A 24,651-nucleotide genomic window follows, 5' to 3' on the forward strand; every position below is an offset into this window, starting at 1 on the left:
GTGGGGGCACCCCCAGAGGTCCGATCGCCCCCGCCCCTAGGACCCTGGGGGCACACTTGCGCCGCCAATCCCGCCGGCACCAGAGGTGCTCCAATTCCCGTCGGCGGGAGAGGCCTGTCAGTGGCGGGACCATCGCGGGCCGGGGAATCGCCGTGGGGGGCACGCCAATCGGCGCGGGGGGCACGCCGATCGGCGGGGCGTGATTCCCGCTCCTGCCAATTCCCGGGTGGCGGAGAATTCCGGCCACGGCGGGGGCGGGATTTACACCGGCCTCGGGCGATTCCCCGACCCTGCGGGGGGTCGGAGAATTCCGCCCCAGTTCTTATTGGTGTATACTTCAATTTGATATGATGTGAGAAAGATATGCAAACCAGGGAGGAACAGTCCAGTCTTGTGATCAATTAGTAAAGTACATTTGCTAACTTAAAATACGACACACAATAATTAATACTAATATACACTACAACAGTACACCTACCTACATTAATGGCAGTATCTCATGAAGTTACCCCTTACTCCCAATTACCTATGTTGCCTGAACTTTGAGAAATGCGCCTTTTCCGCATACAACATCCAATATTATATAACGCTATGGGCCAAATTCAGCATATAGTTACCATCCCCACAGATTATCTTTCAGATTTGGGAAAGTCGTCATCGGTATTCAGTGTCGAGATATTTCTCTTTTCGAGTTTTGATTTCAAACAGCAGCCTTTCAGCAACAGATTGGTTTTTGGAGAGCCTGCTTTCTGAAGTTGCATGTGGTTATGATAGTAGCTGCTTCTTTCAGCATTTTCCCCAGTTATCTTGCCACAGATATATCATTTTTTTCCCTTTGACGTTACCCACCTTGTAGACCAGGCTTTTAGCATCTCAGTGCCAATTCCCTTATAGCTCCACTTTGAAGTCACCTCGTCTACCATTGGTTTCCCCAGTCAGCTAGGTGAACACTAATTTACATCGAAAAACACCCTTTCAGAGAGCAGTACATATTGGATCCCTTTTCATCCCATTTATCTATTTTCATTTTATCCCAATTTTATTTTTAATCTTTATTTCCCTCAATTCTTTCAATAGATGCTGCCAGTCTTCTGTGTTTTTCCAACATTCTCTGTTTTATCGGAATTCAGCAGAAACCTCTTTACCCAGAGTGGCGAGAATGTGAAGCTCGCTATCAGAGCAGTATTTGAGCAAATAGCATAGATGGAATTCAGGGGAAACTCGGCAAGCATGAGGGAGAAGGGAACTGAAGGTTGTGCTAATAGTTCATGTCACAGGATAGGAAGGATGCTAAACTGCACATCCTTTACCAAGTCAACATGTAGTTAATCAGAATCTACAAATCTGTCACAATAAATGGTGCTTTAAAAAGGCAATTCTGCTGTTTTATTCCAGGTGGGGTTTAATAAGGATGGTATACTGAATGGTATTATCATTACTTACTATTGTGACAATGGAAGCTGCCCAAATGACAACGAGGTTGGAACTTCCTTCGTATTTTCTGATAATGGTAAAGTATCGAAATTAGGAGTGCAGTGTCAACACATTATTACCATTTTTTTTTAACAAACAATTTTATTGAGGTAGTTTTTCGGCATGGTAAACAGTTACAGTCATCAACGAAAAGAAAGCAAAAAAGGCAAAAATGTGAAAACATCCATGTACATTCGTACCATACTGCACCAGCCCGCTCCTCTCCCATCGGCACTACCCGCCAATTTATCCCTCCTACTCTACTCTACTCTAACCTCCCCCCCCCCCCCCCCCCCCCCCCTTGCTGACGCTCACTCTCCCGCAAAGAAGTCAATGAATGGTGGCCACCTTCGGGCGAACCCCTGTACAGATCCCCTCAAGGCGAACTTAATTTTTTCCATACCCAGAAAACTCGACATGTCCGAAAGCCACAGCTCAGTCTTCGGGGGCTTTGAGACCCTCCGTGCCAATAATATTCGTTGCTGGGCTATCAGGGAAGCAAAGGCCAAAACATCAGCCTCTTTCTCACCCTGGACTTCCGGGTGCTCCGAAACCCCAAATATTGCCACCCCTGGACCCATCGCCACCCTTGTTTTTAGCACCCGGGGCATGATCCCCGCAAATCTCTCCTAGTCCCCCCTAAGCATCGGACATGCCCAAAACATGTGCACGTGGCTGCTGGTCCTCCTGCGTACCTAGCGTATTTGTCCTCTACCCCAAAGAATTTTCTCATCCGAGCCACTGTCATGTGGGCCCAGTGAACAACCTTAAACTGAATCAGGCCGAGCCTGGCACATGTTGCGGTCGAATTTACCCTACTCAGGGCTTCTGCCCAGAGCCCGTCCTCCATTTCCCCACCTAGCTCCTCCTCCCATTTGAGTTTCAGTTCCTCTGTCTGGGATCCTTCCCCCCTCATGAGCACCTTATAAATATCAGAGACTCTACCCTCCCCTCCTTCCCCCCTAGAGACTATTCTGTCTTGGATCCCCATTGGCGGGAGGTGTGGGAAAGATGGGACCTGTCTACGGACAACGTCCCGCAACTTTAGGTACCTGAAATTGTTTCCCCTTACCAGACCAAATTTCTCCTCCAAGCTCCTCAAACTCGCAAAGCTCCCCTCCAGGAACATATCGCCCACCCTCGCCCGCCGCCATGCTTGAAACCCCCCATCCATACTCCCAGGGGCAAACCGATGGTTGTCGCAGATTGGCGCCCAAACAGACGCCCCTACCTGCCTCCTCCACTGGCCCCATATCCGCAGGGTCGCCACCACGACCGGGCTGGTGGAGTACCTGGCCGGCGGCTGCGGTAGAGGAGCCGTGACCAGGGCTGCCAAGCTGGTGCCCCTGCACGAAGCCACCTCCACCCGCTCCCAGATAGACCCCGTACCCACCATCCACTTCCTTACCATAGCGATGTTAGCCGCCCAGTAATAGTTAATCAAACTCGGCAAAGCCAGCCCTCCCTCGCTGCGGCTCCTCTCAAGCATCGCCTTCTTCACCCGCGGGGATTTTCCCGCCCAGACAAAGCTCATGATCATCTTGTTAACCCTTTTTGAAGAAGCACTGCGGGATAAAGATCGGGAGGCACTGAAAAATGAACAGGAATCTAGAGAGGATTGTCATCTTTACAGTCTGCACCTTCCCTGCCAGCGACAGCAGGAGTGCATCCCATCTCCGAAACTCTCCCTTCATTTGCTCCACCATTCTGGTCAAATTTAACTTGTGCAGCCTGCCCCAGTCTCGCGCCACTTGGATCCCCAAGTATCGGAAATTTTCCTCAACCAGCCTAAATGGTAGCCCTCTCAATCTGTTCTCCTGGCCCCTTGCCTGCACCACAAACATTTCACTCTTGGCCATATTCAATTTGTACCCTGAGAACTGTCCGAATTTCCTCAATGTTTCCAGTATACTTCCCATCCCGGCCACTGGGTCCGACACGTACAGGAGTAGGCCGTCCGCCCCTAACCATCCCGTTGCGGCTCTCAGCGCAATAACCAGCGGCTCTATGGCCAGTGCAAACAGCGGCGGGGAGAGCGGACAGCCCTGTCTGGTCCCACGGTATAGTCTAAAATACTCTGACACTTCTCTGTTTGTCCTGACGCTGGCCTTTGGGGCCTGATACAATAGCTTGATCCAATTCACCAGTCCCTCCCCGAACCAAACCGTCCGAGCACCTCCCATAGATAGCCCCACTCCACCCGGTCGAAGGCCTTCTCGGCATCCATCGCCACCACTACCTCCACCTCCTTGCCCGTCGGGGGCATCATTATCACATGAGTAATCTTCTCAGGTTGGCCGACAGCTGCCTGCCTTTCACAAACCCAGTTTGGTCATCCCCAATCACCTCCGGTACACAGTCCTCAATTCTAACTGCCAGTACCTTTGCCAGGAGCTTGGCATCTACATTAATCAGGGAGATTGGCCTGTATGACCCGCACTTTTCCGGGTCCTTACCCCGCTTCAATATCAGCGATATTGTGGCTTGCGACATCATCGGCGGCAGGGTCCCTCTATCCTTTGCCTCATTAAAAACCCTTGCCAAGACTGGACCCACTAACTCAGCGAACTTCTTATAAAACTCTACTGGGTATCCATCCGGCCCCGGGGCTTTCCCCGACTGCATGGCCTTTAGGTCCCCCAATACCTCCTCCACTCTAATCGGGGCCCCCAGCCCATCCACTCGCCCCCCCGCCTACTGTTGGGAATGTTAACCCGTCCAGAAACCTTTTCATCTCCTCCGATTCTTCCGGGGGCTCCGAAGTGTACAGCTTGCCATAGAAGTCCAGGAATACCTTATTAAATCCTGCCGTGTCCTCCACTCTGCACTCCTCCCCATCCATCACTCTACTTATTTCCGTGGCCGCCTCCCTCTTCCTGAGTTGCTGCGCTAACAATCTACTGGCCTTTTCCCCATGCTCGTACACCATACCCCTCGCCTTCCTAAGCTGTTCCACGGCCCTACTCGTGGATAGCGCCCCCAGTTCCGCCTGTAGTCTCCGCCTCTCCCTGAGTAGGTCCTCCCCCGGGGACTCCGCGAGTTCCTCGTCTATCCGATCCATTTCCCTAACCAATCTGTCCATCTCTGCCCTGTCCGCCTTGGCCCTGTGGGCCCCAATTGAGATCAACTCTCCCCGCACTACTGCCTTCAGCGTCTCCCACAGGGTCACCGCTGATACCTCCCCCGTATCATTCACCTGCAAGTAGTTTTGCATACAACTCCGAAGCCTCTCACAGATCCCCTCCTCTGACAACAGTCCCACGTCTAGCCTCCATTGTGGGAGTTGGTGATTCGCCCCTCCGACCTGCAGGTCTACCCAGTGCGGGGCATGGTCCGAAATAGTGATTGCCGAATATTCCGTATTCTTTACCTCCCCTATACAGTCCCTGCTTAGGACAAATAAGTCTATCCTAGAATATACTTTATGGACGTGCGAGTAAAACGAGTAGCCCCTTCCCGTCGCTGTCTGGCTCTCCAGGGGTCCACTGCCCCCATTTGCTCCATAAACCCTTTCAGCTCCCTTGCCATTGCTGGGAGTCTACCCGTTCTGGGACACGACCGATCCAGCCCCGGGTCAAAGACCATGTTAAAGTCCCCCACCCATTATTAGCCTACGAGAGTCCAGGTCCGGGATCTTCCCCAGCACTCTTTTAATAAAGTGCACGTCGTCCCAGTTCGGGGCATATATATTCACCAGCACCACTCTTCTCCCCTCCAGTCTGCCCCTTACCATCAGGTATCTTCCCCCCCTGTCTGCAGCTATGCCCTCCGCCTCAAATTGCACCTGCTTGTTGATCATGATTGCCACCCCCCTGGACGTCGAGTCCAAGTCCGAGTGGAAGACCTGGCTAATCCAGCCCTTCCTTAGCCTAGTCTGGTCAGACACTTTAGGATGTGTCTCCTGCAACATAATTACCTCCGACCTCAGAGCCCGCAAGTGCGTGAACACCCGTACCCTCTCAACCGGCCTATTCAGTCCCCTGACATTCCAGGTGATCAGCCTGGGTGGGGGGCACAACCCACCCCCACCCCCACGCCGGTCAGCCATAGCCTTTCTCGGGCCGGCCCCTGGCCCGTGCGTCGCGCCATTCTTGGCCCGCCTCTTGGCTGCCTCCACCCTCGACCTCCTTTCCATTGCCTACTTCAAATCCCTCCCACATCAGCAGAACAACCCCCCCTCTTCTCTCCCCCCCCCCCCCCCCCCCCCCAGCAACATCCCCAAGTAACCCCACCCCAGCCACCCATTGGCTGTATTCTCTCTCCCCCCCCACCTGACTCCCTTGACTAGCCAATCTGCTAGCCCGGTGACTCATCACTCCGGCGCCCCCCTGTCTCATTCCCATTGTTTCCCCGTCCCCATCCCCACTCCCCGGCGCCCCATCCCCCTCTCCAACTCGCTGGAGCAAACTCACTGGCACAGGAAGGCATGAGCATCAATACAACAAAAACCCCCAACCCACGTCCTTAACCCCCCTCGCTGACCGGCCACCCTTGGTTACAATACCGGCTCCAGTGTACTCAGCGTGCCCCACAAAAAGTAAAAATCCACAAGAAAAGGAAAAAACAGAAAAAAGAGGAAGACAACAAAAACAACCAGTAACCAAAAAAAAACAAAGGGAAGAGTCCCAACTCTCCCGCAAGGCACCTTTAACCCAGCGAACCGTTGAACGGTGGTCCAGGCACATTCGGCATCCGTTCATGCGATAGTTCTCGGGTCCTAATTCGCGCCCGTGGGACCTCTTTTCGGGACCAGCCCCTAGAACATAGAACAGTACAGCACAGAACAGGTCCTTCGGCCCTCGATGTTGTGCCGAGCCATGATCACCCTACTCAAACCCACGTATCCACCCTATACCCGTAACCCAACAACCCCCCCCCCCTAACCTTACTTTTTAGGACACTACGGGCAATTTAGCATGGCTAATCCACCTAACCCGCACATCTTTGGACTGTGGGAGGAAACCGGAGCACCCGGAGGAAACCCACGCACACACGGGAGGACGTGCAGACTCCGCACAGACAGTGACCCAGCCGGGAATCGAACCTGGGTCCCTGGAGCTGTGAAGCATTTATGCTAACCACCATGCTACCGTGCTGATCCCTCGCAAAGTCCATCGCTTCTTCGGGCTCGGAGAAGTAGTGGTGTTGACCCTAATGCATGACCCAAAGACGGGCCGGGAACAGCACACCAAACTTCACGTGTTTCTTGAACAGCACCTCCTTGACTTGTTTAAAGGCTGCTCGCTGCCGAGCCACCTCCTGGCTTAGGTCCTGGTATGTACGGAGAACACTGTTGTTCCACGTGCTGCTCCTGGCACTCTTCGACCACCGCAGCACCCGCTCCTTGTCCACGAACCTGTGTAACCTGATCACCATCGGACGGGGGGCCCTCCCGGCCACCCCTGCCTCGCTTGGGTCACTGTCTATGTGGAGTCTGCATGTTCTCCCCCCTGTGGGTTTCCTCCAGGTGCTCGGGTTTCCACCCACAGTCCAAAGATGAGCAGGTTAGGTGGATTGGCCATGCTAAATTGCCCTTGGGTTAGGTGAGGTTACTGGGTTACGGGGATAGGTTGGACGAGTGTGCTTAAGTGTGGTGCTCTTTCCAAGAACTGGTGCAAACTTGATGGGCCGAATGGCCTTCTTCTGCACTCTAAATCCTATGATTCTATGAATCTGTAAACAGAGGGTTTTTTGAGCTAAGCAAAGCTGTCCTCTAGTTCCTTTACAATGCTGAATAATATTTTAATTAGAATTGTAATAAATAAACAAAACTGCCCTATTACGTGGTAAAATTGGCCTTTCTTGTTTAAGGACGTAAAGTAATTAACAAATTATCCAACAGGAAATACATTTCCTTTCTGTCTTAAGCTCTTGGAGCCAGATTGTTTTGGGCACTGCTAGTTGGGCCATTTTCTGACATCACGCTTCCAGGTTCCGTCGAATGCATACGAGTTATTTTAATTCCAGCGAGTCCGGCCCGATGCAGGCACAAGGTGGAAATTGAGATGGGCGGATGCCAAAGCCAACAGTTCAGGAGAACTCACTTCCATTCAGTGGGACATTGGCCCAGTTCTGTAGTTGATTGTTGGGTCTCGAGCTGGCCTCGCCCATTGACCTCCTCACTCCCCATACAGCCCCCATGTCCTTTCCATACCACCTCATATCTCCCATGTCACCTTTGCGTCCCTCCGTCTAAAATGTCGGGGGGGGGGGGGGGGGGGGCTGCTAATAACCCTGCTGGCTACATAACAGCTATTGAAAACATGGAAGAGTGTTTATCGATTTCAGGCAAGCGGCGAGATGCTCCGCCATGCCACATTTCTGCCTCAACCGGCCGTCGGGATGTTCCGTTACGCCGGCCAGTCAATGGGGTTTCCCATTGTGGGGCAGCCCCACGTCGTCGGGAAACACCCGGGCTGCTGGCAAAACGGAGAATCTCTCAGGATTAAGTCCTACCTTGGAGATTTGCCAGCCAATCGGAGGACCAGGTGGGAGTAGTGGTCATTGTTGGGACTCCTGGCAAAGAGAAGCTCGGTCTCAGAAGTAAATCCAGGGTACTGCTGGAGCTAAGCTAGCAGGCTCTGGTCGGGACTGAGTTTGGGAGGCCAAAAGGAAGGGTAAAAGAGGAAGTACAATCATGAAGGAGAGAGGTTGGCCTCCAATGAGCGCAGGGAGCACACACCCCTCCCCCACACACACAAACCCCACGTGCCAGATACCAACCCATCCAATTAAGCTGCTAGGTGTCCTCTAGTGTGGGTAAATGCTGTTGGGGATGGGGGTGAGCTCCTTACATGGTCATTAATTGGCCTGTTCTGCTGAGCTGTAAGATTGCCATTGTGATTTCTGTCTTTCCACACCCATAATTTCTCCTGAAAACCTGGGAAAGACAAAGCATCACTTTTACCTGTATATGTGTAAATATAATTATGTCTATCTGGAAGCTGTTAACCTAGTAATTGAAGAAAGATTATATGTGTGTATGCATTCTGGTTGGGGTAAAATCACTCCCATCGAATTTGTGCTATTCTATTTGTGCTATTGTGCTGGCATTCAGCACTTGGCAATTGTGGCTGCCGGCAGATATAAACAAATGTTTTTTTCTCTCTACATTAGTAATTAAGAACTAAGTCCAATGACAAAAATTACTCAGTGACTTCAATTTCAAGCTGTGATGCATTTATACGTTGGAATAATAAGTCTAGCTTTTATGGAATTTAACACACCAACTAAATTTTCAGTGCATTAACAAAACGTTATATTATTGTCAGTTTCTGACGTAGTTCAAGATGTAGACATTACCATCTGACTGAATCCTTTTTTTTCCTTGCAGCATACAAGTGTAAGAACTGGCAGCTGATCCCTGTGGCAGTTAAGACAAACCGTGCACCCCACACATGGTGCAGAGCTCCAGGTACCAGAAACTGTTTTATTTTGGTTCAAGTGTAGTGAATGGATAAAAGACCCACAGACTGTGTGTTCAAGAGATAAACTGAGCCCACGGTATTGGGTACGTCAATGCATGGTCGTACGAGTGGCAGCCAGACACTTTGCCACTGAGGAAAATCAGACACAGTAATTATTCAGCTTGTCCTTGTAGTTGATTACAAAATGTTCAGTTGTGGATGATAGATTATGTCCAGCACAGGAGTAGTTGAATTGGGGAGGATAGAAAAGAACTTGTAAACCCAGAGGAAACCTATGCAGACACTGGGAGATCGTGCAGACCCTGCGCAGACAGTGACCAAAGCCAGGAATCAGTGCTAACCACTGTGCTGCCCCTCACAGTGCTACAGTGTGCCCGAATTCAATTAGAATTGAACTTCTTGTTAAAAGTTGAAGCTAAAACTCATTTCAGTGATGAGAATTGAAGTAAAATGACAATTATTTGCCCTGGACAGGCGGCGGAATGTGGCGACTGGGGGCTTTTCACAGTAACTTCATTGAAGCCTACTCGTGACAATAAGCGATTTTCATTTCATTTTTCATTTCATTATTTGCCACTCATCATTAAAAGCATGAATGAACCAATGGTCTGACCTTGGTAATGTTGTTGAGGGGGAATTGTGTCCAGGACACGAGGGAATTTCCTTTTTGTTGAATAGAACTTGAACACGAAGTTTAACCTGAAGGGCAGCACCTGTGACAATGCAGCAATGAAATGTCAGTCCAGATTTATACACTCAACTCAGCTGTGTGATGTGACCATACTATTCTGTGATGTGGAGATGCCAGAGTTGGACTGGGGTGGGCACAGTAAGATGTCTTACAACACAAGGTTAAAGTCCAACAGGTCTGTTTTGAATCACTGGCTTTAGGAGCACAGCTCCTTCATCAGGTGACTCGCCTGATGAAGGAGCTGCACTCCGAAAGCTAGTGATTCAAAACAAACCTGTTGGACTTTAACCTGGTGTTGTAAGACTTCTTATAATATTCTGTATCAGACGCCAGAATTCCACCAACTATGCCAAGTTTACAAACAAATGTAAACTTTCTGCTTTTACAGGTTCAACACCCAACGTATTTGTAATTGAAACAATTCTGGAACATGTGGCCAAGTATCTTTCATTGGACCCTATCAGGGTAAAGCAGAAGAACTTGTATGCTCAAGGAGACGCTACACCAATGGGCTTCGTCCTGCCCTACTGCAGCATCCAGGAACTGTATTCATGTGAGTTCTGAGCTGTGTCGGAAAGAATATGATACTGTGACAACCTATTATTGTCTTTGAAAACTAAAGCCGTGGTTATTAAATCCACAATAAAATCTGAAAATGCGGAAGAAACTCAGCAGGTCTGGTGGCATCTGTGAAGAGAGAAACAGACCTTTTGAGTCCATGTGATTCTTCTTCAGTCATACGGACGCAACACATTTTCCAGCATTTTCTGATTTTATTGAGGGTTTCCAGCATCCACAATATTTTGTTTTTATTATATTGGTATGGAATTTTCTATAGCTTTGAACCGATCTTTCTGACTACTCTCTGTTGAATTCTGTAATTCTCCATCATTGAGTCCTGATGGAATAGTTGGGCAGTCCAAACACAATATAAAGATTAATTTGTAGAATCCTCAAAGGGCTCTTAAGCACAAATTGCTACGAATTTGGCAATCACATTTAAGGTGATATTTATGCACTCACTCTCCCTATGTTTCAGCATCATGTGTAAACAATAAGATAGTTTAAATATTTTATTTACAATTGTTCTTCATTTGCTTCTGGTTAACATAGTGCAATGTTCATAATCCAGAACCACAGAAAGAAATGTTTTTTAATATACCCTCAAGCTGCTGGTAGTGAAATTCACACCATGGGCGGAATTCTCCGACCCCCTGCAGGGTCGTAGAATCGCCCGGGGCTGGCGTAAATCCCGCCTCCGCCGTGGCCAGAATTCTCCGCCACCCGAGAATCGGCGGGAGCAGGAATCGGGCCCCGCCGATCGGTGTATCCCCCGCTGCGATTCTCCGGCCCGCGATGGGCCGAAGTCCCGCCGCTGACAGGCCGCTCCCGCTGGCGGGAATTAGAGCACCTCTGGTTCTGGCGGGATTGGCGGCGCGAGCGGGCCCCCGGGGTCCTGGGGGGGCACAGGGCGATCGGACCCCGGGTGGTGCCCCCCCGGTGGCCTGGCCCGCGATCGGGGCCCACCGATCGGCGGGCGGGCCAGGGCCGTGGGGGCACTCTTTTTCTTCCCCTGCCGCCACGGCCTCCACCATGGCGGAGGCGGAAGAGACTCCCTCCACCGCGCATGCGCCGGTGGTGACATCAGCAGCAGCTGACGCACCGGCGCATGCGCGAAACGGCGAAGGCCTTTCGGCCAGCCCCGAAGCAGGGCGGCGGGCATCAAAGGCCGTTGGCGCGGTTTTGGCACCAGTTGGCGTGGCGCCAACCACTCCGGCGCGGGCCTAGCCCCCAAAGGTGCGGAGAATTCCACACCTTTGGGGAGGCCCGACGCCGGAGTGGTTGGCGCCACTCCGCTACACCGGGACCCCCCGCTCCGCCGGGTAGGGGAGAATCCCGGCCCATTTATATTGGATACAGTTTGCACATTTATAATTTGCAACGGTATTTTCTGATGTTTGGACTTCTTGTGATAACTGCGAAAGATCTACAGTGCCATTCCCGTACCAGCCTCCCCGAACAGGCGCCGGAATGTGGCGAATAGGGGCTTTTCACAGTAGCTTCATTTGAAGCCTACTTGTGACAATAAGCGATTTTCATTTCAGTTCATTAAGTGCTAAAACACATTGATGGCTTTAATAAACCGGCTGAGGCATTCAACATGTCAGTGGCCAGAACACATATAAGCATTTGCCTCCTGAGGGGGGCGAATATTGTACCAGAAATCTTTGCTAAAACCATCTACCTTTCGTTCCTCTCGGTGCAAACCACACCGTTTATTTATTTTACAGTCCTTGAAAAGAAATCATAACGGTCACCTTTGCCAACATTACAAGGTAAATCTAGCATAACAAATCTGAGGGCAGGTTATCTGCCTGTGGTGGATTCGCGATCAAGTCTGCAAGCCTTGGAGGTTCACCCAAATCATACAGCTTTATTTAGAAGATGTTAACACTACAGGCTGCGATGTTAGACTGCCCCCGTTTGCCTGCAAAAACAGCCAATGAAGTCATCTCTGATGATGTCATGCAATTGTTCTCTTAAAATGCCCCTGTTCAGCTACAAGGCTTCTTGTCAACAAACACTATGCATACACCACACTGCCCAAGTTCTCAGCTGCATGGTAGAGTGGGACCAATTGTTGGGGTGAAGGGTTAAAAGTGGAATCAACGGAAAATTAGGGATAACGTGAGGTGCGATTGTGGCCATGAGCCTCGGACTGTAGAACACATCCCATCAACCTGCCAATGAGATCTATCGCAGAGGCATCTTATTGTACCAATTCCCATCTCAAGAGGTCATTGAATGAATAACCAAGCTAGACATTCCACGTAAGCTTATCATGTCATACAAAAACAGAAGCAGTAGAATTAGTGCAACAGTCAAGCTCTCGAGAATAGACAGCAGCAAAATACAATATTTAAAGTTGCTAGCAGAATAGATTAGGGAGAAGCAGTGAATGTGGTGTATTTGGATTTTTAGAAGGTTTTTGAGAAGGTCCCACACATGAGGTTAGTAAACTAAATTGTGGAACTTATGATGGCCTGGATTAAGGCTTAGTTAATGGACAGAAAACTGTGTGTGGGATTAAAATGGTCATTCTCAGGTTGGCAGGCTGTGACTTATAGTGCATCGCAAGGATCAGCGCTTAGGCCCCAGGCATTAACAATTTATACCAATAATTTAGATGTGGGGACCAAATGTAATATTTCAAAGTTTGCTGATGGCACAAAACTTGGTAGGAATATGAAAAATGTGTGGATGATGCAAAGAGGCTTCACGGAGAGTCTATGGCAGATGGAATATATCTGGACAAATGTGTTTCCTTGGTGGGAAATGCAGAATATTTCTTAACTGGGGAGGCATTAGGAAATGTTTAAGGATACCTCTACATTCTTCTTAAGTCACTGAAAGCTAATGTGCAAGTGCAGCAAACAATTAGGAAGCCAAATAAGCCTTTGTTACAACATGATTTGAGTTCAGAGGTAGGAACTCTTGCTGTAGTTGTATAGAGCTTGGTCAGACCACACCTGGACTGTGGTGTGCAGTTTTTTGTCTCCTTGCTTGAGGAAGGCTATACTGGCGATAGAAGATGTGCAAATGGTATGTTGCTCTTCAAAACGAGAGGATTAGAGTACAGGAGCAGAGAGCTACAATTATACAGGGCCTTGGTGAGACTGCACATGGAATATTGTGTGTAGTTTTGGTCTCTTTATTTGAGGAAGGCTGTTCTTGTTCTCAAGGGAGTGCAGCGAAGGTTTGCTAGACTGATCCCAGGGATGGCGGAACTGACGTATGAGGAGAGATTGATTAGGTTAAGATTATATTCACTGGAGTTTAGAAGAATGAGGAGGATCTTAAAGAAACCTGTACATTTCTAACAGAACTAGACAGGGTAGATGCAGGAAAGATGTTTCCGATGGCGGAAGAGTCCAGAACCAGAGGTCACAGTCTGAGGATACAGGGTACATACACCATTTAGGACTGAGATGAGGAGAATTCCTTCACCCAGAGCGTGGAATTGGGGCCAAAACATTGTTTGTTTTCAAGAAGGAGTTAGACATAGCTCTTGGGGCTAAAGGGATCAAAGATGTAAATGGGAAAGGGGGAACAGGTTACTGAGTTGGATGATCAGCCATGATCATAAGAAATCGCAGAGCAGACCCGAAGGGCCAAATGGCCTACTCCTGCTCCTATTTTCCATGTTTCTAAGAAAGGCTCACCGGGCCAATTCCGGGGATGTCCTATGAGGAAAGAATGAGGAGACTGGGCCTGCGTTCTTTAGAGTTTAGAAGAATGAGATGTGATCTCTTTGAAACATACCAAATTCTTACAGGGTTCAACAGAGTAGAGGCAGGATGGATGTTTTTCTTGGTTGGGAACCAGGATACATAGTCTCAAAATAAGGGGTAATCCATTTATGTTTGAGATGAGGAGGAATTTCTTCAGTCGAGGTGGTGAATCTTGAGAATTCTCTACCCCAGAGGGCTGAGGGGGCTCAGTCACCGAGTATGGTCAAGACAGAGGTCACTAGACTTCTAAATACCAATGACATCAAGGGATTTGGGGATAGTGCAGGAAGATGGCATTGAGTGGCAGACTCAAGAGGCTGAATGACCTACTCCTAGTTCCCATGTTCCTGAACAGGGAAAATTAGTTTTTATAGAATTGATTTTCTTGCTTGCTCAGAGTGCTAATTAGAATTAGGTTAGCTGGCACATTTCATGGCCCATTGGATTTTTTTTTAGTTTTAATCATACCGACAGATGATTACACAAAGCATATGAAAATAATTATTTCCAGTGTAAATTGACAATTGTGCACGTGTCTACGTTACGCAAAAACACTTGAGTGATGTGACAGCACTACCGTGTTTTTTCTGTTGCACTCTTAACGTATTGAAGCATTAACCATTTTTGTTGTGTACCTGGACAGCTCAGTTAACAAAAGTGGATGTGGCTGGAAGACAGCAAGCGATTAAGAAGTTCAATGCAGACAATAATTGGAAGAAGAAAGGACTGGCAGTGGTTCCTCTCAAGTACTGCATGTACTGGACTGAAGGATATTACCTGTGTGAGTGCTGTTTTTCAACACTGCTGGGATAGCTGTTGCAGAGTGTGTATTTGAAATCATAAGAGAGGAAGAACGGTCTGTTCTCTAGAAATACAATTTAACTTTGATGTGTCTAATTCTGTTAAGATGCTGTTTTACCTTATTGTATAGGACAGTGTCAGGGTACGTGAGGGATTGAAAAGCAGCTACACTCCGAAGAATCACATCTCAATTCAGTGGCAATGGAACAATTAGCAGAATTCAGCCTTCAGTGCTGGAAAGGAAGATTTCCTTCAGTTGTAGCTTTACAAACAAATTTATCCAATTCAAAATGGATAATACAGTCCAAAAATACTCATAGTTCAGTGTAGATTACCCATAAATTGACAGTCTGAGGATATTCAAAAAGATTGCAACAGTAAGTAGAGTACGCTATCAGTGCACTTAGGGCGTGATTCAGCGGTCTTGTCACACCTGACTTGGCATTGGGACGAGACGTTGAATCTCATGAGAGGACTGCATCAAGGTTTGGGATAATTGAAGTCTTGCGAGATTTAATGGAATCTCGCGTCGCGATTGGGATCTTGCTATTGCTGAGAGAGATCGAGGAGCACATATTTAAATGACCCTTTAGGCCGGGTCTGCAAACTGAAGGGATGCCCATTTTATCTTCCACTGAATCAGGGTATCGGTTTCTCCGCAAGCAGGTCAGGTTAAAATTATATATGCACTTGTCCAATTCACCCAGGGCTGGGATTCGCCGGCGTCACCAGCGAGGCCTTAACTGGGAGGCGTTTGGTACTGGTTGACAAAGTCATGATCCAATCATGATGGCACCTTGGAGGGTCTTGCTGAGGAGTTGAGGCCTCGGTGCAGTTGGGCACTGGGCAGGATGGCACTGTCAGCTAGACACTGGCTGTGCCAGCCTGCCATTCTGGCAGTGCCCAGGTGTCATGCCAAGGTGCTAGATTGCCCATCTCAGTGTTTGGCCCGGGACAGGCCTTTCCCATAAGAGATGGGGTGGAGGGGGGGGGGGGGGGGGGGGGGGGGTCTCGAGGACTCTGGAAGAGGTATCTTTGGTGAAGTGGGGTTTGGAGTCCTGAGGCCGCGGTGAGGGGCCCAGAGGAGGGTCGAAAGATCTGGGCTGCCTTTAAAAAGGTTTTCCTGATCCACAAGTAGTCTTCCTGCACTGTTGGGTTAAGCTGGCCAGTGCAGGAAATGACTTAAGAGTGGTCTCAATGGGGAGTTCCAAGGCCAAAATAACACGGTGCAGTGTCGTTGAATAGCAGGGGAAACACGGTTCAGCAGACTTTAATTTGAGTCCGTTGAATTGCACTCTTAATGTGCTTTGACATTCAGCCAGAGAATTATTCCAGTCCAGAGCTCCGGAGGTACATCAGGTGTATGTACACTATCACGGACGCTTGGCGTACATACAATATCATTAGAGCTTGACATATTCCAAATAGAACAGTGGATGCTTTCAGGCAAGCCTCCAAAATCTTGGTCAACCAAATTTTATTTATTAGTTTCGTATTTAATTTAGTGTTCAGCACATTTGTCACTTAACTATAATGCTATTTTTATGACATTGTTTCTGTAAATTATAAATAATCTTTTAAGTTACAGCATTATTTATGAAACTTTGTTGTTCTACTACATAGTTTGAGCTCAGAGAAACACTTCCAAAATACAAATACATTTCCTTTAGACAGGGTCTGCAAACTGAAGGGATGCCCATTTTATCTTTCACTGAATCAGGGTATCACTTTCTCCGCAAGCAGGTCAGGTTAAAATTAAACACAGTGTTCAAGAAAGGCAATGAGGTTTGACTACCCAAACTTTGACTAACAAAGAAAAAAAATTCTGTTTCTTCATGGCACTGGAATCTGGTGGACAGGTTATGATGTTGACTATAACAGTGTTGTTGAGCCTTAGCCTTGGAAGAGTCATCTCCGACTGGCCTTGGAATAGTGGGAGATATTGAGCCATCGGGAGTGGCACTGCACTCGGGACGGATTGGAAGCCCTGATGTTTGCACAGGCACTGTAATTGTACAGCAAACTTAAACTTCCGATGCTGCCTGGGACACTTCGTCAATGTCTCTTATGCTGATCTCAATCTCAGGGACTTGGGTTAGAAATACGTTACTTCCCTGGATACTTCCACATAGAATTGTCAACCTAATTTAATCACTGGTATAACTCAGCAATTTAGAGTGTAATTTAACCCACCACCAATCTCTGACCCAATCGACTGCCCAGCCCCTTGACCTGACTTGACTACCCAGCCCCCACCCCACCGGACTGCCGACCCGATCCCCAAACAAATCTAGTTATCCAACCCTTCAACACCACCCCCGCCGACCTGACCTGATTATCCCCTGACCTGACTACTTGCTCCCATCCCACCAGCCGCTCATCCACCACTCACCCTCCCACTCACTCGCTAACCCACTGAAAGACTTGAGGGCTTTAAAAACTTACGTGTTAATGTCATTAAAAGGGAGATATGTTTTTTGCTCTGCCTCTCTTTGCCTATCCTCTTCTGTGTTGCGTCTGTTTGCCATGTGGAATGCTGTGCTGAAGCACCACTGCTGCAGCTGGGACCAGAAGATATGGCTAAAAACACATAGATGTTAAGCACAGAGATCTTAACAGGCAGCAGCAATAATCACAGCATTGTCACTGATCGGAAGATCTGGCCCATTATCTTTGTAGTTACTTTTATCCTCAATGTTCTAGTTTACAGGTAGAAACTCATGGTGTGAGGCTGTCCGACCTATATCCAATCATTGTTTGGTTCCTACATGGGGACATCTAACAACACTTTAAATGTTTGCCTCGAATATATGCTCATTTTTACCAACACCAGGAACATTACGTAACTGTACAGTTGTCTTTGCCTTCCCTTTGGAGATTTAGTTTTATCTCAATATTCTGTTGAGTAGTCTCTTGATACACTATCAGAATCCATTTTATGTTAATATTTTTACCAAATGTTTGATTAGAGAATAATTGTATGTACTATTTATTGTTAACAGCACATACTGTGTTTCTAACTGTAATTTATCTATTTTAGGCACTGTCTCAATATTTGCCAGTGATGGTTCAGTAATGGTATCACAAGGTGGAATTGAATCTGGCCAAGGCCTTGATACTAAGGTAGGCTCCACAATTTGTGGAGTGATTCTTCATCATGTAGAGATTTTCTTTTGTTGCTCCCTTCATTTTTATTTCTTGATCTTGTTAGCTTCCCAATGTTCCCTCCTTCTTATTTACCATCATGCGCACCATCACCCCCACCCCCACCCAACAACCCCCATGTAATGTTTACTTGGTCAATTGTTCTGTGTTTGATTGGGAGTCTGAGAACTGATCTAATTTCACTGTTCTTAATTGGTTAAGCCTGAGTGTGGACTCTAGCTGGAGAAAAGTAACAAACTGCAGGAAGAGCTAGAAGCCAGAGCTGAAACACAGCAGACTTTGCAAAAGCAACTGGTATTGGATAGAGTGACCAGAAGCCTGCTGAAAGAAATTGATTTGAAGGAGGGCCTTGAAGAAAAGAGAGAGAAAATTCTATAACACAGGGCTTAAGCAGCTGAAGGCATGAGCACAAACCGTGTGGGAAAGAGTTGCGGGTGCAGAGGATGGATAAGAGTTCAGAATTAGATGAATGGAGAGGCTGTAGTACTAGGAGATGTCACAAAGATAAACTTGGATTGAAGCAAATGGTTAACATTTTAAATTTGAGGTGTTGGGGGCCCAGGAGACGAAGCACATGTTGAGACTTGGGACCAAATTTGATCCAAGCAATAGGTCTTGCCTGCCAGCTGGTGAGCCAGTGAGCACCCAACATTGCATCAGGCATTGAACTGGCCCAACGATGTAGAACCCCGGGGTGGAAATCCCACACCACCACCAAGCCCACGCACCCAACCCCTACCAAAAAGCAGATGGTCAATCAGAGGCGTTTCACTAAATAGGAAGAAATGTGTATAAAAGACAGGCAGATTCACAGAATCAGCATTCATAAGAACATAAGAACTAGGAGCAGGAGTAGGCCATCTGGCCCCTCGAGCCTGCTCCGCCATTCAATGAGATCATGGCTGATCTTTTGTGGACTCAGCTCCACTTTCCGGCCCGAACAACATAACCCTTAATCCCTTTATTCTTCAAAAAACTATCTATCTTTACCTTAAAAACATGTAATGAAGGAGCCTCAACTGCTTCACTGGGCAAGGAATTCCATAGATTCACAACCCTTTGGGTGAAGAAGTTCCTCCTAAACTCAGTCCTAAATCTACTTCCCCTTATTTTGAGGCTATGTCCCCTAGTTCTGCTGTCACCCGCCAGTGGAAACAACCTGCCCGCATCTATCCTATCTATTCCCTTCATAATTTTAAATGTTTCTATAAGATCCCCCCCCATCCTTCTAAATTCCAACGAGTACAGTCCCAGTCTACTCAACCTCTCCTCATAATCCAACCCCTTCAGCTCTGGGATTAACCTAGTGAATCTCCTCTGCACACCCTCCAGTGCCTGTACGTCCTTTCTCAAGTAAGGAGTCCAAAACTGAACACAATACTCCAGGTGTGGCCTCACTAACACCTTATACAATTGCAACATAACCTCCCTAGTCTTAAATTCCATCCCTCTAGCAATGAAGGACAACATTCCATTTGCCTTCTTAATCACCTGTTGCACCTGTAAACCAACCTTCTGTGACTCATGCACTAGCACACCCACGTCTCTCTGCACAGCAGCATGCTTTAATATTTTATCGTTTAAATAATAATCCCGTTTGCTGTTATTCCTACCAAAATGGATAACCTCACATTTGTCAACATTGTATTCCATCTGCCAGACCCTAGCCCATTCACTTAACCTATCCAAATCCCTCTGCAGACTTCCAGTATCCTCTGCACTTTTCGCTTTACCACTTATCTTAGTGTCATCTGCAAACTTGGACACATTGCCCTTGGTCCCCAACTCCAAATCATCTATGTAAATTGTGAACAATTGTGGGCCCAACACGGATCCCTGAGGGACATCACTAGCTACTGATTGCCAACCAGAGAAACACCATTAATCCCCACTCTTTGCTTTCTATTAATTAACCAATCCTCTATCCATGCTACTACTTTACCCTTAATGCCATGCATCTTGATCTTATGCAGCAACCTTTTGTGTGGCACCTTGTCAAAGGCTTTCTGGAAATCCAGATATACCACATCCATCGGCTCCCCATTATCTACTGCACTGGTAATGTCCTCAAAAAATTCCACTAAATTAGTTAGGCATGACCTGCCCTTTATGAACCCATGCTGCGTCTGCCCAATGGGACAATTTCTATCCAGATGCCTCGCTATTTCTTCCTTGATGATAGATTCCAGCATCTTCCCTACTACCGAAGTTAAGCTCACTGGCCTATAATTTCCTGCTTTCTGCCTACCTCCTTTTTTAAACAGTGGTGTCACGTTTGCTTACTTCCAATCCACCGGGATCACCCCAGAGTCTAGTGAATTTTGGTAAATTATCGCATTCACTCTCTCCTGCTAAGGGTGGAGTAAAGGGGGTTCTGTTCCTCAGCCTACTTCATCAAACAAGGACCATCGTGGTTTTGTAAGTGTTTTTCGATTAAACTTCTTAGAAATGTTTTAGAAATTGATATGAGATTCTTTAGGATGTTTAAATGTATCCTTCTCTTAGAGAAGTTATTTTCTTAGCAGATAACAAGGGACTGTTAACTGATTTATATTTTTAACATATAGCAAAGAACTGTTAACCAATTCATAGTTTTAAACTCTGCGCTTTTGTATGTTATAAATCTAGAATACTTTATGATAAAATACCATTAAAAATGAACTCTGTAGTTCACTTTGAAAAAGTTTTAGATCCTAGACACTCATTTAGGAAGTCTGAAATGACAAGGATCGCGACCAAAAGAGGTAGGGGTTTAGTTATGTGTGTCGTATCCGAATATTGCCCGTTGGAATGTAACTAAAATCCTGTTTGACTGTTTTAGGCACAGAAAAGTGACCTCACTCTCATGAGAGCTATTCAGAGTCTTACAGGAAAATAGTTTTTGCTTCTTCGGTGGATTAGCCGGAAATAGTCTAAGATAAACCCTTCGGATCTGGGCATACATAAACCGCTCACATTGGTCATCGTTTGAAGTGTTGTAATGTAGATATGTTTGGTGGTGGCGCTATGTAGTCTGGGGTCGGTTAGCTCAGTTGGCTGAACAACTGGTTCATGAAATGTGGCGATGCCGGTTCAATTCCTGTACCCGCGGAGGTTATTCATGAACCTTCAACCTTGTCCCTCTTCTGAGGTGTGGTGATCCTCTGCTTGAATCATCACCAGTCACTGCTCTCTCTCAAAGGGGAAAGCAGTCTATGGTCATCTAGGACTAGGGCGATTTTCACTTTCACTTGTAATAGAACAGTACAGGCCCTTCAGCCCACGATGTTGAGCCGAGCATTTATCCTAATCTAAGATCAACCTAACCTACACCCCTTCAATTTACTGCTGTCCATGTGCATGTCTAAGAGTCGCTTAAATGTCTGTCCATGTGCATGTCTAAGAGTCGCTTAAATGTCCCTAATGACCCTGACTCCACCACCTCTGCTGACAGTGCATTCCACACACACACCACTCTCTGTGCAAAGAACCTACCTCTGACATCTTCCCGATACCTTCCTCCAGTGACCTTAAAATTATGCCCCCTCGTGACAGTCATTTCCACCCTGGGGAAAAGTCTCTGGCTATCCACTCTATCTATGCCTCTCATCACCTTGTACACCTCTATCAAGTCACCTCTCTGTCTTCTTCGCTCCAGTGAGAAAAGCCCTAGCTCCCTCAACCTTTCCTCATAAGACATGTCCTCCAGTCCAGGCAGCATTCTGGTAAATCTCCTCTGTACCCTTTCCAAAGAATCCACATCCTTCCTATAATGAGGCAACCAGAACTGGACACAATATTCCAAGTGTGGTCTAACTAGAGTTTTATAAAGCTGCAGCAAAACCTCGCGGCTCTTAAATTCAATCCCCTGTTCATGAAAGCCAACACACCATACGTCTTCTTAACAACCCTATCAACCTGGGTGGCAACTTTGAGGGATCTATGAATACGGACCCTAAAATCCCTCTGTTCATCCACACTTTCAAGAATCCTTTAACCCTGTATTCTGCATTCAAATTTGACCTTCCAAAATGAAGCATTTCACATTTATCAAGGTTGAACTCCATCTACCACTTCTCAGCCCAGCTCTGCATCCTGTCACTGTCCTGTTGTAATGTGCAAGAACCCTCAACACTATCTACAACTCCCCCAACCTTCATGTCATTGGCAAACTTACTAACCCACCCTTCCACTTCCTCATCCAAGTCATTTATAAAAACTTCAAAGAGCAGAGGTCCCAGAACAGATCCTTGCGGGACACCACTGGTCACAAACATCCAGGCGGAATACTTTCCATCCACTACCACTCGTCTTTTTTTTGGCCAGCCAATTCTGTATCCTGACAGCCAAATTTCCCTGTATCCCATGCCCCCTAACTTTCTGAATGAGCCTACCATAGGGAACCTTATCAAATGCCTTACTGAAATCCATATACACCACATCCACTGTCTGACCTTCATCAATGTGTCTCCTCACATCCTCAAAGAATTGTGAGGCATGACCTGCCCCTCACAAAGCCATGCTGACTATCTTTAATCAAACTATGTTTTTCTAAATAATCATGAATCCTATCTCTCAGAATCCTTTCCAATATTTTGCTTACCAAAGACGTAAGACTGATGGGTCTGTAATTCCCAGGGATTTCCCTATTCACTAACCAGGGGCTGGTTTAGCTCACTGGGCTAAATCGCTGGCTTTTAAAGCAGACCAAGCAGGCCAGCAGCACGGTTCGATTCCCGTACCAGCCTCCCCGGACAGGTGCCGGAATGTGGCGACTAGGGGCTTTTCACAGTAACTTCATTGAAGCCTACTCGTGACAATAAGCGATTTTCATTTCATTTCATTTCATTCCCTTTCTTGAACAGGGCAACAACATTCGCTTCCCTCCAATCATGCGGTACTACTCCAGTGGAGAGTGAGGACGCAAAGATCATCGCCAACGGCGCAGCAATCTCCTCCCTCGCTTCCCGCAGTATATCCCGTCATCCTCCTTAATATCAACCTGTTCGAGTCTATTAACCTGGTTCATACTTTTCTCATGGGCAACAAGGTCCCTACCTCCTTTTCTGCTGCTGTGGTGCACTCCCTAATTAACAGTGCTACTCTCCCTCTTTTTCCTCCCACCCTATTCTTCTGAAAACATCTAAATCCCGGAACATCTAACAACCATTCCTGCCCCTGTGAAATCCATATCTCTGTAATGGCCACAACATCGTAGTTCCAAGTACTGATCCATGTTCTAAGTTCATCTCCCTTATTCCTGCCACTCCTGGCATTGAAACAGACACACTTTAACCCATTCCACTGAGTGCAACTTTGCCCTATCAACTGTCTATCCTTCCTCACAGACTTGCTGCATACAATTTCTGCCTGTTCAACAGCTACCCTATCCTCTGATCCATAGCTTTGATTCCCATCCCCCTGCCAAACTAGTTTAAACCCTCTCGAAGAGCTCTCGCAAACCTCCCACCCAGGATATTGGTGACCCTTCAGTTTAGGTGCAATCCGTCCTTCATGTACAGGTCCCACCTTCCCCAGAAGATATCCCAATGATCCACATATGGCAGCACGGTAGCATGGTGGTTAACATAAATGCTTCACAGCTCCAGGGTCCCAGGTTCGATTCCCGGCTGGGTCACTGTGCGGAGTCTGCACGTCCTCCCCGTGTGTGCGTGGGTTTCCTCCGGGTGCTCCGGTTTCCTCCCACAGTCCAAAGATGTGCGGGTTAGGTGGATTTGCCATGCTAAATTGCCCATAGTGTCCTAAAAAGTAAGGTTAAGAGGGGGGTTGTTGGGTTACGGGTATAGGGTGGATACGTGGGTTTGAGTAGGGTGATCATGGCTTGGCACAACATCGAGGGCCGAAGGGCCTGTTCTGTGCTGTACTGTTCTATGTTCTATATCTGAAACCTTCCCTCCTGCACCAGCCCTGTAGCCACATGTTCAGCTGCACTCACTCTCTGTTCCTTGCCTCACTTGCACGTGGCACCGGCAGCAATCCTGAGATCACTACTCTGCTTGTCCTGCTCTTTAGCTTCCAACCTAACTCCCTAAAATCACTTTTAGATCCACACCGCTTTTCTAAACCAGCAGGGGCTGGTTTAGCACACGGCTAAATCGCTGGCTTTGAAAGCAGACCAAGGCAGGCCAGCAGCACAGTTCAATTCCCGTACCAGCCTCCCTGAACAGGCGCGGAATGTGGCGACTAGGGGCTTTTCACAGTAACTTCATTTGAAGCCTACTTGTGACAATAAGCAGTTTTCATTTCATTTCATTTCTTTTCTATGGCGTATGTGCACCGCGACTTCTGGTTGCTCACCCTCCCCCTTAAGAATCCTGTAGACTCGATCCAAGACATCTCTGGCCTTGGCACCCAGGAGGCAACATACTTTCCGGGAGTCTCGATCGTGACCACAGAATCTCCTATCCATTCCCCAAACCATTGAGTCTCCTATCACTATTGCTTTTCTATTCTCCCCCCTTCCCTTCTGAGCCACAGAGCCTGACTCAGTGCCAAAGACCTGGCCGCTAGGGCCTTCCCCCGGTAGGTCATCCCCACCCAACATCATCCAAAACGGTATACTTGTTTTGACGGGGAACGGCCATAAGGGATCCCTGCACTGTCTGCCTGTTCGTTTTCCTTCCCCTGACTGAAACCCAGCTACTCTTGTCCTATACCTTGGGTGTGGCTACCTCCCTGTAACTCTTCTCTATTAACCCCTCTGCCTCCCAGATGATCCGAAGTTCATCCAGCTGCAGTTCCCTAACACGGTCTCTGAGGAGCTGGAGTTGGGTTCACTTCCCGCAGGTGTAGTCAGCGGGGA

At 47.6% G+C, this 24,651-nt stretch overlaps 1 protein-coding gene across 2 annotated transcripts in view; it reads left to right on the forward strand.

Moving 5' to 3' along the window:
* The window catches only part of LOC119970555 (xanthine dehydrogenase/oxidase-like), a 225,224-nt gene that overhangs the window by 174,439 nt on the left and 26,134 nt on the right, over nt 1-24,651 (forward strand). For both annotated transcript variants that reach the window (XM_038805371.1, XM_038805370.1), the window contains 5 exons: nt 1,396-1,510; nt 8,807-8,887; nt 9,980-10,144; nt 14,527-14,664; nt 17,725-17,807. In XM_038805371.1, the coding sequence (XP_038661299.1) occupies nt 1,396-1,510; nt 8,807-8,887; nt 9,980-10,144; nt 14,527-14,664; nt 17,725-17,807 (582 nt within the window). The remainder of the gene's footprint in view (nt 1-1,395; nt 1,511-8,806; nt 8,888-9,979; nt 10,145-14,526; nt 14,665-17,724; nt 17,808-24,651) is intronic.

This window comes from Scyliorhinus canicula, chromosome 8 (assembly GCF_902713615.1).
Source record: "Scyliorhinus canicula chromosome 8, sScyCan1.1, whole genome shotgun sequence".
Classification (NCBI taxonomy): Eukaryota; Metazoa; Chordata; class Chondrichthyes; order Carcharhiniformes; family Scyliorhinidae; genus Scyliorhinus; species Scyliorhinus canicula.